Source organism: Cetorhinus maximus, chromosome 5 (assembly GCF_964194155.1).
Source record: "Cetorhinus maximus chromosome 5, sCetMax3.hap1.1, whole genome shotgun sequence".
NCBI lineage: Eukaryota > Metazoa > Chordata > Chondrichthyes > Lamniformes > Cetorhinidae > Cetorhinus > Cetorhinus maximus.
In genome coordinates, this window is record NC_135883.1 from 99,528,747 (window position 1) to 99,546,074 (window position 17,328).

Consider the following 17,328-nt stretch of genomic DNA (forward strand, 5'->3'; position numbering starts at 1 on the left):
CAGTAAGAGCTTCTATAGATATTTAAATAAGAAAAGAGTTAATAAAGTGAGCATTGGTCCTGTAGGTGGTGAGTCTGGGGAACTAATAACGGCAAGTAAGGAGATGGCAGATGAATTGAATAGGTATTTTGCAAAGGTCGTCACCATAGATGAAACAAGTAATATTCCAGAAATAGCTGGAAATTTCCTGTAAATCAGGAAATGGAAGGGAGGAGGGATCTCAGGAAAATTACAATCACATAGGAAGTGGTATTGAGCAAATTATTGGGGCTGCAGGCTGACAAATCCCCGGGTCCAGATGGACTTCATCCTTGGGTCTTAAAAGAAGTGGCTAGTGAGATAGTTGATGCATTGGTTTTAATTTTGCAAAATCCCTGGGCAGAATTTTCTGCCTACTGGGCGGGCGGGCATGCGCACGAAAGAGCGCATATCTCCCTGAGGCAAAGTGCTGCCTCAGGGAGATCGCTGACAGTTGTGAAAACATTAAAAATAGAAAAACAAAATCCTTAACATGTCCCACATGAGATGGGACATGTTCATAAATTTCACTAAAACTTTATTAAACTTTTTAAATCCCTACATGAAACCTCATCCCGCTGGTGGATGAGGTTTCATGTTTTTTCAGAAGCCCGCCGGGGCTCCTGGCCTGCCCGCCAACCTTAAGGTTGGACGAGCAGGGCCTTTAATTGTTTTAATAATCCTGTCAATGGCCTCAATTGGCCATTGACAGGTCAGCGGGAGGACAGCTGATTTTGCTGTGCCCCCGCCTTCCTGAAAATTTAAATGGGGCGGGATGATGTCGGGGGTTCCGCCTGATGTCATCCCGCGTCATTTTATGCGTCGGCGAGCAGGCCCCGCCCCCTGCTCGCCAATGGCAAAATTCAGCCCCCTAGGTTCAGGGATGGTTCCACTAGATTGGAAAATAGCAAAAGTAACTCCTTTATTCAAAAAGGGAGGGAGACAGAAAGCAGGGAACTATAGGCCCGTTAGCTTAACATCTGTTGTAGGATAAATGTTAGAAGCAATTATTAAAGATGTTATAGCAGGGCACTTAGAAAAATTCAAGGCAATTAGGCAGAGTCAACATGGCTTTGTGGGAGGGAAATCATGTCTAACTAATTTATTGGAGTTCTTTGAAGCAGTCATGTGTGTTGTGGGAAAAGGGTGGATGTACTGTACTTAGATTTCCAGAAGGTATTTGATAAGGTGCCACATCAAAGGTTATTGCAGAAAATAAAAGTTCATGGTGTAGGGAGTAACTTATTGGCATGGATAGAATATTGGCTAGCCAACAGGAAGCAGAGAGCTGGCATAAATGGGTCTTTTTCTGGTTGGCAGGATGTGACGAGTGGTGCGCCACAGGGATCAGGGCTGGGGCCTCAACTTTTTACAATTTATAGAAATGACTTGGATGAAGGGACCGAAGGAACGGTTGCTAAATTTGCTGACGACACAAAGATAGGTAGAAAAGTAAATTGTAAAGAAGACATAAGGAGGCTACAAAGGGACATGGATAGATTAAGTAAGTGGGCATAGATCTCGCAAATGGAGTATAATGTGAGAAAATGTGAAATCATTCATTTTGGCAGGAAGAATAAAAAAGCTTAATATCTAAATGGTGAGAGATTGTAGAACGCTAAGATTCAGGGGGATCTGGGTGTCCTAGTGCATGGATCATAAAAGTATGCAGTACAACAAGTGATTAGGAAAGCTAATAGAATGTTTATTGTGAGGGGTATTGATTACAAAAGTAGGGAGGTTATGTTTCATTGAACAGGGCATTGGTGAGATCACATCTGGAGTATTGTGTACAGTCCTGGTCTCCTTACTTAAGGAAGGATGTAAATGCATTAGAAGCAGTTCAGAGAAGTTTTACTGGACTAATACCAGGAATGGCGGGTTGTCTTATGAGGAAAGGTTGGACAGGCTGGGCTTGTATCCACTGGAGTTTAGAAGAGTAAGAAGCGTCTTAACTGAAACATTTAAGATCCTGAGGGGTCGTGACAGGGTGGATGTGGAGAGGATGTATCCTCCTGTTGGAAAATCTAGAACTAGGGGTCACTGTTTAAAAATAAGGGGTCACTCATTTAAGACAGAGATGAGAATTTTTTTCTCTCAGTGGTCAAAAGTCTATGTAACTCTCTTCCTCAAAAGGCACTTGAAGCAGTCTTTGAATATTTTTGAGCTAGATAGGTTCTTGATTAACAAGGGGGTGAAAGGTTATTGAGGGTAGGTGGGAATGTGGAGTTGAGGTTACAATCAGATCAGCCATGATTTTATTAAATAGGCTTGAGGGGCCAAATGGCCTACTCTTGCGCCTAATTCGTATATTAGATACATAATTGTAGAAAAAGACATGGGAAAAGGGGTTAGAACTATTGATGATGTACATAATAAACACCAACCTCCTCCCCACTCTAATTGTCTGGTCCCCCGCTGGCCCTTCTATGTCCCCCAGCGGATCATCAACCATCTCTCCTCCCTGCATTTCACAAGGCCTTTGCCATTCATAATCTTATAGATATCGTACATTTGATTGAAACTTGGCTCACTAGTGGTGACACCCTGTCGCTCACGAAAGCCTCCTGCCTGGCTATACTTTCTGCTAGCTGTACCATCCAAATCACAATAGTAATGGTGTGGCCCTTATCACCAAATCACACCTTGCTCGCCCCCTCTACTGCTCTTCTCATCCTTCGAGCACTCATTGTCACTGCTTCTTTAAAACCCTTGATTTATACCATAAGTTTCTAATAAAGATACCCACCCTCCTTTCCTCACTCAGCCTCTGCTTTGTGAGACTCCTCATCCTCATTGATTTTACTCTCCTTCTCATCTGATTTTGTGTTCTCCTCTGTGTCTGCTGCTTTCTTGTCCATCTTTACCCTCTCCTTCCAGTAAATCTCTGTCCCCCCCATTCAGCACTAACCCCTTGATCCTGCAATTTCACATCACCACTTACCTGAAGCAAGCTTGTTCCCCTTGATGCTGAGGTGATGTTTCATTTGTGCTGTTTGAAGCACAATTTTTCAGAGTTTCTAAGAGTGACAACACTCAGGGCTCCACATTCCCGCAATGCTGCTCTGGAGACTGGGCATGATTTTCTGACTATTATTTTAAAAACGTAGAGGATCATTTTATGAAATGACGCACCTGGTACAGAAACCCATCTGCCAGGAATTCAACCTTGAGTTTTCCCCTCCTATCATCACAATTTCCTGTTTGTAATTTTTAATGGATGGAACATCATGAGGAGGGTGCACTCATACTCCTGATAGGTGTTGCCAGCAGGGAAACTTCTATTGCAGGGAAACAAATGACTGCTTATAATCCACATTCATGTACTACTGAATTATATCTAGCCTCTCATCTTTTGAAAGTGATTGAATGCATTTATTCTAAATCATTGAGCCTGAATCTGCACCTATCTTTCCTGCAACTCGATGTTTGGTTCACTCAAATTAGTCGGATGAGGATTTCAGCACACTTGAGCTGAGACAGGGCCGGTAGGGCTGCAGAGAGGCAAGAAGAGGGGTTTAAGTAGACAGTTGTTAGTAGAGAACAGAAACCCCAATTATTCACTGAGCCATAGGAGCAATGGAGTTCAAAAGTTACACTGGGTTATCATCAACATAGGCTGAATGAGTTGGGACTCTAAACTTTGCGTAGACTTATGGGTGATCTAATTCAAGTTTATAAAATGATGAAGGGAATAGATTGTGCTCCAATTGACAATTTGTTCTAATTAAGTAGGTTAAGGAGATTGTTTTAATTTTAAGATATATAAAGCCAAATCTAGGTTAGACATCAGGTGGTTGTTCTTTTCCCAGAGCATAGTGGATCTCTGGAACAGGCTGCCATATTGTGTGGTGGACACTGACTCGCTGAACTCCTTCAAGCAACAACTAGATCTATCATCTCTTACAAGAGGTAGGTACTTCAAGTAATTCAGGGCCGCATGATCTCCTGGACTCACATCGATTGCCTGGATGTGTCGGAGAGGAATTTCACAGATATCTTCCCTCAAATTGGCTTGGAATTTTAATTTTTTTTGCCTTCTCTGAAGATCACATGATGTATGGGACAGGATAGATGGACCAGAAAGTCCTTATCTGTTCATCATTGTTCGTATGTTTTTATGATTCTATAACAGAATTTGGCCCATCTTTTCAATATCAGCATTTGTGCTCCACATGAGCCTCTTTCAACCACTCTGCATCTAACCCTATCAGCATATACTTCTACTCCTTGCTTAACTTTTGTGACAAAAGGATAAGAATAAAGAAGTCTTACTAAATTTATACAGGGCATTGCTGAGATCAAACCTGGAGTACTGTGCATAGTTTTGGATTCCTCAGCTCAGGGAGGATATACTTGCCCGAGAGGGAGTGCACTGAAGATTCAGCAGACTGGTTTCTGGGATGAGGGGATTATCCTAGGAGGAGAGATCGAGTAGACTAGGCCTATATTTCTTGGATTTAGAATGAGAAGTGATCTACTTGAAACATGCAACATTCTTAGGGAGTTGGAAGGGTAGATTGAGAAATGTTTCCCCTGGCTGGGGAATCTTGAACATGGAGTCATAGCCTCAGAATAAGGAGTCAGCCATTTAGGACTGAAATGAGGAGAAATTTCTTCACTCTAGGAGTTGTGTATTTCTAGGATTCTCTACCCCAGTAAACTCTGAATGCTTAGTTGTTAAATATATTCAAGACAGGTCAATACATTTTTGGGTACTAAGGGAATTAAGGGGTATGAAGATAGTGCTGGAAGTGGAGTTGAGAACATAAGAAATCAGAGCAGAACTAAACTGTACGGCCCTCAAGCCTGCTCTGCCATTCAATATGATCATGGCTGATCTTCTGTCTGAGCTCCACTTTCCCACCCACAACCCATATCCCTTGATTCTGTGAGAAATCAAAAATCTGTCTATCTCAGCCTTAAATATATTACAATGGAGCATCAACAACCCTCTGGGATAGAAAATCCACCCAAAGTTTCACAACCCTCTAAATGAAGAAATTTCTCCTCATCTAGGTCCTAAATGATCAACTCCTTATCCTGAGACTGTGCCCCCATCGAAGATCAACCATGGTCATGGTGAATGGCAGAGCAGGTTCAAAGGGCGACATTGCCTTCTCTAGCTCCTGTTTCTTATGTTCTTATGTTATGTCCGGCTTCCCCTTAAATGCATCCAAGTTATTCATCTTAGCTATTCATTGTAGCATATTCTACATTTTTATCACCCTGGGGAAAGAGTGAATTCTTCTGAATTACCTATTGGATTTATTAGTGACTATCTTACACTTACAGCCTCTAATTTTGGCCACCTCCACAGTGGAAACAGTTTGTCCACATCCACTCTATCAAAGACTTTCATGATCTTTAAAATTTGTATCAGATTTCCATTCAGCCTTTTCTTTTCTAAAGAGCCCCACCCTGTTCAATCTTTCCTGATAGGTACAACCTGTTCATTTTGGTATCATTCTTGTGAATCTCTTTTGTACATTCATTGCCTCTATATAATTTGCATAATATGGAGACGAGAATTGTGCACAGTACTCCCAACTTGGGCTAGCCAAGGTTTTATACAGGTTTGAATGACTTCCCTGCTTTTCAATTCTAACATTTTAGAAATGAACTTCTTGTTAATGACCTTATTCATTTGTATTGCTGCTTTTGGTGATTTGTGTATCTGCACTCCAGGTCCCTTTGCTCCTTCGCCCCATTTAGACTTTTATTATCCAACCAGAATGTGGCCTCCTTCCTCATTGTAACAAGATGCACCACCTCATACTCATCAATACTGAAATTCATTTTCCAATTAGACACCCATTCTACTGCAATTTCGCTGCAGAGCATTCACGCAACACGGGAGAGACTGATATCACTTATGAGTGATAAACCCAACTCAATTGGCCTGGAGAGTGGGTGATACGAGCTGCTTCCAACAGTGGGAGGGATCATCACTTCAGGTATGGCAGCCTCGACTAGTAAGGTGCTGACCCACCATGGTGTGCCTGCTTCAATGGGTGCTTGAGGCTTAGAGTTCATCACATCAGGCAAACAAACAAAATAAACAAAGAGAAAGAAGATGTCAACTCTTTGATTAGCAGGCTGGACCATGTGCAGGGAACTGACAGATGACTTTCAGTTGGTCAATAATGTCTGCAAGACAGCTGTGATGAACAAGGAACTTGATAAGTTGAACATGGCTTGCCGAGAATGGATTACTGAAAGGAAGACATTGCACACTTTGTTGTAAGAAACTTGCTATTCTCGATGATAGAACCATCAACAAACAGGCCAGAATGTGATCTCTCTAAATGTCTTTTAGCTCAAACAGGAACATTTAACCTCATGAGTGTCTATGCTCCAACACTGTGCTCCATTACAGGGCCAAAGACCAGCTTTTCAGGGAACTGGACACAGAATCCCTAAGTCAGAACATCTTTAGCTACAGGGGGATTTCTAGGCTGGAGTGGAGGCATGGCCCACCTGCCTTGGACATCATAGCTTAGGAAAGATAAATGAAAATGGACAGAGACTACTTGAGCTTTGCTGTTACCAGGAGCTTTGTGCAACTAATACTTTCTTTCAGAGGAAGCCATGCCACAGGGGGTCCTGGAGACATCCAAATTCAGGGCATTGACACCAGCTGGATCTCATCATCAATAGGTGTTACTCCCTCGACATTATTCTCAACACAGACAACTACCACAGCACTAACTGTGATACAGATCACTCCCTGGTGTGCACCAGGGTTAGGATGTAACCCTTGAGAAACTTTTTCATTCAAAGCAGAAAGACTTATATCAATGTCAGCCATACTGCATAACCAGATGAAAACCAAAAGTTCCTCGATTCTATTGCAGTCTCTGGCATTCACACAAGAGTGCTGAAGTGAAATGGAACATACATCGAGACACTTTATAAAACAACACTCTCAACATACAGAAATCAAGAGCAGAAAAATGTTGACTGATTTGAGGCTGTAATAGATTTGGTCATTGAAGTCAAGGCATTTGCTCCCATTAATTACAAGAGAGATCTGGGCAAGAAGACTGACTGCACTAAGATCTCGAAATAAAGCTGCTAGGCACTGCGCCAATGACTACTGGTTGCACCATTGCCAGAATATCCAGATGTCCTCTGACACAGGGATTGCTAGAGACATTTATGATGGATTCAAAAAGGCAATAGCTCCATCAGCAAAGAAAACAACTCCACTGAAAATAAAGGCAGGAGTGGGCATCACTAACTGCAATAAATAGCTGGAGAGTTAGGAGGAACAATACCTTGAGTTGTACTCTAGGAAGAACACAGTCACTGAGGAAGCTCTAGACACCATAGAAAGCCTACCTGTCAAGGGAAAAGCTGGATATCGAACCCACAGTGAAGGAGCTTAGCGGAGATATTGACTCACTCACCATGGGCAAAGCTCCAGGTGATGATGCTATACCGCCTGAGCTCATCAAGCATGGGGAACGGACACTCCTGCAGCATCTGCACAAACTTCTCTGCCTCTGCTGGAGGGAGGGGGCAGTGCCCCATGATGTGCATGATACAAATATTGTGACCCTGTACAAGAACAAAGACGCCCACAGTGATTGCAGCAACTATTGGGGTATCTCCCTGATGAGCATTGTGGGAAAAATATTTGCCCATGTTGTCCTTGTCAGACCGCATTCACCCCGAGTCCCAGTGTGGTTTCAGAACTGGAAGATCTACAATTGAAATTACCTGCTCAGTCCGGCACCTGCAAGAGAAATGCTTCGAACAAAGGATATCATTATATATTGCCTTCATCGATCCCACCAAGGCATTCGACCATGTGAACAGAGGCAGTCTATTAAAGGTGATGGAAAATATTGGCTGCCTGCCGACGCGGCTCAGTGTGATCTCCTCTTTCCATGACAACATGGGTAAGGTCAGCTATGATAGGGAAATTTCAGAACCCTTCGAGATTCGCAATGGGGTCAAACAGAGTTGTGTTTTGGCACTGACACTCTTTGGCATATTCTTTTCTTTGCTGCTGTCATGCTGCATTCAGGTCATCTACAGCAGTGTCTACTTACATACAGAACAAATGAAAGCTTTTTAACCTTGCTCACCTGAGATCGAAGACAAAAGTGCACCATGTGCTCATCAGAGAGTTGCTCTACTCTGACGATGCTGCACTAACATTGCATACTGAGGAACACCTGCAGCAGCAAATGGACAGACTCTCTCACACCTGTAAAGAGTTTGGTTTTACCATCAGCATTAGGAAGACAAATGTCATGGTTCAGGATGTTGCCATCCCGCCATCTATCAGCATTGACAATATGACGCTGGAGGTTGTTGATAGCTTCACATAGCTAGGCTCCACAATCAGCAGCAATCTGTCACTTGAAGCTGAAATCAACATGCACATTGCAAAAGCTGCAGCTGTTATGTCCAAGCTGAGTAAGAGAATATGGAAGAACAGCAACTCACCTAACAAATCAAACTGCGAGTCTATCAAGCCTGCATCCTCAGCGCACTCCTCTACAGATATGAGACCTGGACAACATATGCCAGGCAGGAGAAAAGGCAGAATAGTTTTCACCTTTGGTGTCTCGGTTGCATCCTTGTCATCTCCTGATTGGACAAGGTCACCAACTCAGAGGTCTTGGAGCATGCTAATTCCATCAACATACACTCATTGCTAAGCACGTGACATTTGCGCTGGCTCAGCCACGTTCATCGGATGGATGACTGCTGTATACTCAAAGGCATTCTGTATGAGTTGGCCACTGAGTCATGACTTCCTGGTGTCTATACTTCCAGTACAATGACACCTGCAAGCGAGGTACAAATATTGCAGGCATTAACATGGACAACTGTGAGACAATCGCTGATGGCTGTGACCTTGTATTAAATATTTTAAGAGCTACACTTAACTAAATCGTAGCATTCTGACATTCATAATAGGTGATTTGGACTCTGAAGAGGATGTAAGGAAGATAGCAGTTTTTGAAATGTGGGCATGGTGGAGGATGTTCAGAATCAGCTGGATGGATAGAAAGACAATTGAGTGGGTTAGATCAAAAATAGTTCAGAAATCAAAAGTTCAGGAATCAAAAGGGTTGCTAAGAACAATACAAGAAAGCAAGATAGCCAAGTACAGACATTGGAAACAAGACCTGACAGCCTTATCCTGGCAACAATTCAAGAAGAAATTGAGAGAGTAAAAACAGAAGAGGAGGAAGAAAAATCAGATGGGTGGATAAAGTTGAGACATGGACTGAGAGACACTTGAAGAACGCTAGAGAAACAAGATGGTGCCAACAGCCCCTCTAAGGTGGCAACGAATGAACAAACTAAGTGACTCTTGGTTTTATTGCGAGAGGTATAGAGTATAAAAGCAAATAAATATTTTTTAGCTGATGTGAAACTTTATTAAGACCTCAGTTAGAGTACATTGTGCAGAATTGTGTTCTACATTATAGGTAGGATATTGAGACTGGAGTATATTTACAAGGATGAAGCCTGGTATAACAAAATACAAATAGAAAAAAAGACAAAGCATTTTGATGGATTTCCTTTACGTTTACGGAACATGGAACACAGATACCGACCAACATTCCTCCCTCAAACAATACCACTGAAAACATAATGGCCTAGATCTTCTGGTCAATGGCAATCCTGGGAGCATTGCTGTTTTTCAGACCCGATGATAATGCCCATATCTTCCTGGATCTTCTGATTCCAGCTGAAGCAGAAATAGGCAGTTCAGCGTAATTCCAGCAAGTATAGTAGAGTTGGGGGAAGGAGAGGACACACCCCTTTTTTTCAGCAATAGCTGCTGTATTAAGTTTGTAAAGGTCCAAGTCTTCTAATAAATGTGTGCGGGTGAGTGGATGAATGAGTGAATGGGTCAGTGGGTAGGTGGGTGAGTGAGGCGAGGTTAGTGAGGTGGGTGAGTGGGTAATCGGGTTGGGGATAGTTGGGTGGTCAGGGAGTTAGTCAAATAGCAGGTAGGTAGTTGTGTCAGATCAGGGGATTGCCAGGTGGTCGGGGAGGTGTTGGGGGGAGGTAATCGGGTCAGGTCATGGGGGTAGTTGGGTGGTCGGGGTGTGATTGGAAGGTGTTGGTCGTGGAGTTATCCAGCTATTAGACCAGGGGCGGAATCATCCCAGGTTTGCACTGTGCAGTAGCGAGCAGGTTTTACTCGCTGTCCGCGATGGTGGGTTTTCACGCCGTATCGCTCCAAACCCCCGCATTGTTTATGCATTCCTGGGAAACAAGCCATTTCCATGAGGGCGGGTCTCAATTGCCCACCATGCCAGCATCTTGCTGCTTCATCACGCTGGGCGCCATATTTAAAGCACACACCTGTGCTACCAGCTCATGACTAATGCAGGGAAGATGTCCATGAAAAGCAAAAAGACTGCAGCCCCCAGGTTTAGTAATGGGTCACTGGAATACCTTTTCGATGACGTGAAGACCCACCGTGATGTCTTCTAGCCCCGCTCTGGCCGCAGGATGGGCAGCAGCATCACCAATCCAGCATGGCAGGCAGTGTAATGGTGGTTAATGCCAATGCTGCACAGAAGAGGTTGGCCATCCAATGCAGATAGAGGATGAATGATCTTATCCGTGCGGCCAGAGTATGGCAACCATCTCATCACTCTAAACTCTCACACTCAAACCTATCACACATTCACTGGCATCTCACTCACTGCCAGCTCAAGGGACATCACCACCCATTCTCACACACACCTTCACATGTTCATCCGGCCTCATCTCCTCTGGAAACTGTCTCCTCAGCCCTCACCATCTTGAGGCCACTTGCACAGATCAACATGTGCCCCCCCCAAACACATCCTGGGATACTCTCCTTCCCCAGTACAGCTCTCGTCCTGCAACCTCTTCCCTTGCCTGAGGGCACTTCTCCCCCTCCCCCAAGCAAGACAGCGCCCTGCAGCCAATGAAAAGCCACCCACATATGGCTGATCTGGCAGGTAGAGACCTGCCCGTGAGCCCCCCATAAAAGTGCTGTCTGTAAAGCCTGGCACTGATGACTGCAAGTGCTGCCTGAAGCAAGGTAGGCAAACAAACCTTGAAATCTTGAGCAAAGTGCAACTTGCCAGGTGCACGTCGCTTATGTACTGTTGTGAAACACATCGGCCTGTTTTCCCGCCAATGTGGATCCAGTGTGGGGGGGATGAGTCTGGCAGACAGGCCTTCTAATGATATGCTGATGTATTACAATGCCATTGATGGGCTGAGTGGACGATCGCAAACTGGTTTCACGCCGTCATAAAACCGATCGCGCCATATTATTGTCTGCTCACACCACCAAACACGCCCGACACTGACGGGCATGGAAAATCCCGGCCCAGGTTTTAAACTGTCTGATATTTTCTGGGTAAGTCCCACATATCAAGCCCAAGTCTTAGCTCTGAGCTCAGGGTAGGAGACATTCAAGGGGGGTCCTGAGCAGCAAGGAATCAGCCCATTGGAAGTTTAAATTTCCCAGCCAATTCCCACATATGTCTGTGTGTCAGGAGGGCCGCACGGTCCTGCTGCACATCTCCCAATGTCCACCCCAACTCCAACGATTGGGATACCAGAAGATTTGGGTCAATGATTGGTTCATGCATCATCTCATTGACTCTTGTGATATCTTGCTATGTGCAAATGGTAATTTAAAGTACGTGCAGTGATTTGGAATATTCCTGAGAGATATAATTAGATGCAACATCAATACTCCGAGACCTAGAATCATGGAGGTCTACAACCACAGAAAAATGACATGTGGTTCATTGTGGCTGCATTGATTCTTTGCCAAAGCAATCCAAAGTTAATCCCACTGTCCTGCTGCCTCTCCTCATAGTTCTGGGTCAGAATCAAGCTCAGGGCGTGGAAAGAGGTATTTATTAATTAAGAGTTCTTGGGAAAATTAATGTTGGCAGTCTCAGCTCATGGCCACTGGAAACTATCCACAAAGGGAAGAAAACTCAGCAAGATACTACAGCAACATCCGGTGCATAAATAGAATCTGTAACCTACAAACCAAGGGTGCAAATCATAGACTATCAAAACTTGGAGCAAACTTTTAAACCATTATAACTAATAAAGCTATTTCTATGGTAATCTAACAAATTTATTCTGAGGGCAGATTGAAAAATTGGATTGACACAATAGGAAATGTTCTTCTGTGGAGCATGGTTTGGGACAGTTTGTGTATGTGTGGGCTGGAGGGCATTACAGCAGGAAAGCAATGTACCTCATCCTTGCCATGACTGAGGTTTGAACTTGAAGAAACTTTCCATTCACTTATATTCATCTCTAATTTAAGACAATAACCAGATCATAAAAATAATTGAAACACAAATGATTGAACTAACAAATAAGGATGAATTACAATAGGAGGTTGCATGCTCATACTGCTCATGAGACATTGCACTGCTTTAGAGTCTATTTAAGCAAGGAGTTGATGGTACAAAAAATTATTGGCTTAGAAATTTCAAAAGGAGCCAATTTAAGGATAGAACTGGAATTGGATAGAGCTGCCCATCCTATGGATGCACCACAACCCTTTCCAATATCCTAAAGTCAGCAGCATTAACATATTGTGGGTAGGAGCCCCTTCATTTTCAATGACAATGGGGTAATGACCTCCACTGAGTGGAATAGACAGGGATTTTTGCTGCAGCACATTGCCAGTATAAACCTCTCCAGTGGTTTCAGAGGAAGTGCCACAATTTAGACCATAACTCCCAAAATACCTTTAACATTCAGGTAAGAAAATGATCACTGATTGGGACAATTTCTTATTTAACTGATTGCAAATTCAGTAAAAGTAGTTGTACAAAAGGAATGGAAAATGGGTGCCGCAATGACAAACTTCTCCCCAATTGTGCAGATAATGGTTACTTTGGTTCAGAGGGTGTAAGGATATCCTTACAGGAGTCATTTTTGGTGCTGAGCACCAATGTACGATGAACTATCTTGTGAAATTGCGAATGCTGGCATATAGCAATAAGGATTGAAAACACCATGGTCCATTGCAAGTTTCAGTTTCAATATGTGGAAGTTCTTCCACATCTGTTTTAATGCAGTGTGCAATTAGACATTGTTGTATTTCTAACCGATCCAGTAAGAGAACATTTTAATAATTTATTTCTTTGTACACCATAGCTAAGTTACATGAAAAAAATTCAACCATAATATTCAATAAGCTAAAAAAAAGGAAAACTTACGATACAATGGCAGGGATGTCCCCCTCATTCTTGAAGCGACCAGACCAGAGAAGGATCTTTTTGTCAAATTTTGTGGGCCTGTAACCTGGAACTTTCTGGGTGTCATGAGCTTCAAGAAAATTACAGAACACAATTTAAGACATAATGAGCCAACAGAAATGATTCTTATAGTTAGAGTTCTTTTATAAATTATATATAATAACTTCTCCTTATTTGTGTGGCACTATCAAACTGATATGCATTCATTGTATTCAGATAATTTGCTATCAATCAAGGAAAAAGCAATTGTCCAAGGATACAAACTGCAGGTTACAAGTGAAAGCTGAATGGGTAAATTTGCAGCAGAGCATAGGTTAAGGATGAATTATTACTCTGTATAAAAATGGCCTCGAGGCTCAGTAATGCTTTGTTGAATCACCATGTCATAAGAATGGCACCTTAAATCCTCTATCCTTAAATTGGCTCCCCTTGAAATTTATAAGCCAATAGTTTTTTGTAACATAAAATCTTTGCCCAAATGGACCCTAAAGCAATGTAATGTCTCATGAGCAGTATGAGTACAGAGTTAAAGTCTTTCTATGTCAGAGCATACTAACTTAGGGATGGGGTAGAAAGGCAGAAATCCTAATTACTCTCTTATCTACAGTCAAATCTGTTGTTGCAAACTCACGAGTTGAGGTAAAATCCAAATTAAAGGAGAAATCCGGAACTGGGCATTTTAATGAAAGACACACATTTAGGCATGATTAGATAATCTCAGATTTGTAGTCGGCTGTGCATTTAAAACAAGATTTGTTAAAAAAAAGATGGATTCAAATTCTCAAATTGCAATGGAAGAATTTGATCTCAAATTCTCTAGATTAAGATTCCCGGATTACAAAATTGATCTCACTAGAAGTAACAGCAGTTAATAAACAGTGGAAATGTCCTGTTAGTTGGACTCAAGAATAAAAGATTTTTTTTTAAAGTTAAAAGGACACACACAACAACTAACCAGGTGATAGTCTAAGATAGGAGTTCAACTTGTGGGCCAAGTGGCCCCTGAGCCAACCTCAGAGCTCAGGTAAATGAGTCATATTTATGTTTATATTTCTCCTTTACTGATTTACCCTGTTTGAATTTTGTTGAACTGGAGGTATGAATAGGGTTTTTCACAGATGTTACTTCAATGATGGATAAATCAACACCAAGATGTGTTATGATCAGCAGCTTGGGGTAGGATTCTTAAGGCAGCAGGCGGACACGATTGGCCCTCGACTGTGATTTCACCCTGGCTGGCCAATTAACGGCTGAATGAAAGCTCCTTGAAGGCAGAGGGTTGCCTCAGAAAGCTGAAGATTTTAAAACCAATAAATAAAGTTTTTAAAATCAAGAAAAAAAATGTTCATGCATCACAATCAGTCACCTGAACATATACATGATAAAAACGTTGTCCATAGATTTTTAAAAATTTAATAACGGAAACCTTATCCCGCCCTTGGATGAGGTTTTATCGAAAATGCAAAGTCTGCCGGGCTGATTCGCCAGTCTGCCAACTGTGAGGTTGGAAGGACCACAAAAAATTGGAGACAATTTCAACTTTAATTACACTAATTGGCCTCTTAATTGTCGGTGGGCGCACTTCTGACTTTTGCATGCACCTGCCAACCGAAATATCGCACAAGCGCGGGATGATGTCAGGACACTTGCCCAACGTCATCCCGCGCAATTTCAGGTCCAATCAGGTCGGGCATGTGCCTGCACGCTGACCTAAAAATTCTGCCCCTGAGGTATATTCACATTAATGGGAACATAGATTTACTGGGTTAACTCCATACTCCCACTCTCCCATCAGGGAATGGATCTCACAGAGGGGTGATTAAAGAAAGTCACAGGCTAATACGGTTCATTATGTTTGATTGGAACACTTCTGATGTGCCACTGCAAGTGGAATCAAAAGACCATGGAACTGACCTTATGATGCCTAAGATTCTATGCCATGTACCTATGTGGCCTACAAAGACAAAACGTTTGGACAGCAGTCTAGAAGGGAGTATTCAGTTCCTGCCATAGTACATGTCCAATCTCATGTGGTATTGCAGATGCTTCAGTAGTCTAATGGGAAGGTCTAAGTGGCTTCTTGGAACTGACATATCTATCCATTCTATTGAATACAACATAAAAGGTGTCCTTTCCATGAAAGCACTCCCAGTGAGAGCACTTATTGGAAATTTAATGAGACAATGATCATAATTTATCAAACATTTTTTTTTTTATAATTAGTAGGCCATCTGTGGCCAAACATACAATAGCTGCTCCTAATGGCTGAGACTCCCCACCAAAGGTACAGTTTGAAAATTACCCTGAAAATGCCAATGGTTCTTACTTGTAGGTGAGCTGCATAGTTTGGCCCACCAAAAGTAATAACTGTGTACAAAATATGGGCCACTCTTTTGAGTAGGACTCAAAGGCTTTTAATGCTTGTACAAGGGATGTAAATTTAAATTCATTTTACCCAAATATGGAAGAAAATCAGATTGATACCATTACTCTTGGGGATGAAAATAATTAATAAACAAAGTTATTGATTTATATTTGGACTCCTCTGCCAATTATGAAAGATTAATCCAATAGTACTGGGGAAGTTTGTTAAAATGCGAGGCTTGAGACCACTATTTGTTATGACCATGATTCTTTAAACTAATATATAACCCAGTTGTACATCTGCACCAACTCTCTCAAGCCCCCCACTGCCTATGTATTTTGAAGCAGTTTGCCTGATATTCAGCACTGGATGAGAAGAAATTTCCTCCAATTAAACATTGGGAACACTGGCATCATTGCCTTTAGCCAACATCACAAAACCCATTCCCTCATCACCATCACCCTCCCTGACTCCTCTCAGACTTTTTAACAACACCCCTGGCCTAAATGACGGAGCTGAGCTTCCAGCCTCTGTACTTGCTGACCTGTATTTGTTCACCAACACCTTGAATTAAACACTCTCATCCTCCAGTCATATAACTCTCCAAGAACTTGAAGTTCCTCCAATTCTGTCCACTTGTGCATCCACAATTTTCTTCGCCCCACCATTGGCAGTTGTAGCTTATGTTGCTTAGGCTGCATGTCAGGCAAGCTGCTTCACAATACACAGGCTGGGATTTTCTGCTCCCGCTCATGGCGGGCATCATGATGGGCGGGAGCAGAAAATATCACGCGTAGGCCAAAAATTGATCTATTGCTGTCATAAAACCAGTTCACAATTGTGCACTGCAGCCTTCATTGGCGAGCTGCGTTTTCCACCACAGCACATCGGAGACATCATTTAAATGTATTTGCATCTCATAAGGACTCCTTACCAGAATCATTCCCCCACGCTGGATCATCAGTGTACGTCAGCGTGCAATTGGAATGACGTGTTTCACATTGGCATATAAGCAACGCGCACCTAGCAATCTACACTTCGCTCATGATTTTGAGGTTCGTTCGCCTACCTTGCATCACACAGCACTCACAGTAATCATCAGCAGGCTTTGTAGGCAGCACCACATCACTTTTAGTGGGGTGGCAGATGTAGGTCTCTATCTACCAGACCAGCATTAAGGCAGGGGATGGTGTTTAATGGGCTTCAGGGCAAGGGCTGTACTGGGGAAGTGGGAGAACTGGCCTCAGGCAATGGAAGTGGCTGCAGGGCTGGAGCTGCACTGTGGGGTACAAGTGGGGAAGGTTGTTCTCAGACACATAGCTGGGGGGAGGGTGTGGGGGCTTAGTGTCCCTCAGTGCCAGGATGGAGAAAGAGTATGTTACAGAATGACAAAAGCCCTTTGGGCCAGAGTGGGAGGAGCGCTGAGTGAAGAAGTGCTTCAGTTTACATTGCTGAGTTTTCAAAGACTGTCCTTGTCCCAGTCCAGGGAGGGAGAGGACATGTCAGTCCAGTCTCAGTTGTGTTCAGCCTGTTGTGCACAGGGCATGGTCGCAACATCTTGCGCCTTGGTTTGTGGGGCTTTTGGCATCACACTGGGTGGCAGCTGGCATACTCAGTCAGGGGAGGCACCTGCAGCCTACAGATGAGGAAAAGGCATTGTGGGGGTATTCAGGGGTGTGTGGTGCATATATG

At 43.0% G+C, this 17,328-nt stretch overlaps 1 protein-coding gene across 1 annotated transcript in view; it reads right to left on the reverse strand.

The window, feature by feature from the left end:
• Positions 1-17,328, reverse strand: part of LOC144680819 (protein FAM162B-like) — a 65,979-nt gene that overhangs the window by 37,829 nt on the left and 10,822 nt on the right. Inside the window, exon 2 of the mRNA XM_078542241.1 lies at positions 13,233-13,341. Coding sequence (XP_078398367.1) covers positions 13,233-13,341 — 109 coding nt within the window. The remainder of the gene's footprint in view (positions 1-13,232; positions 13,342-17,328) is intronic.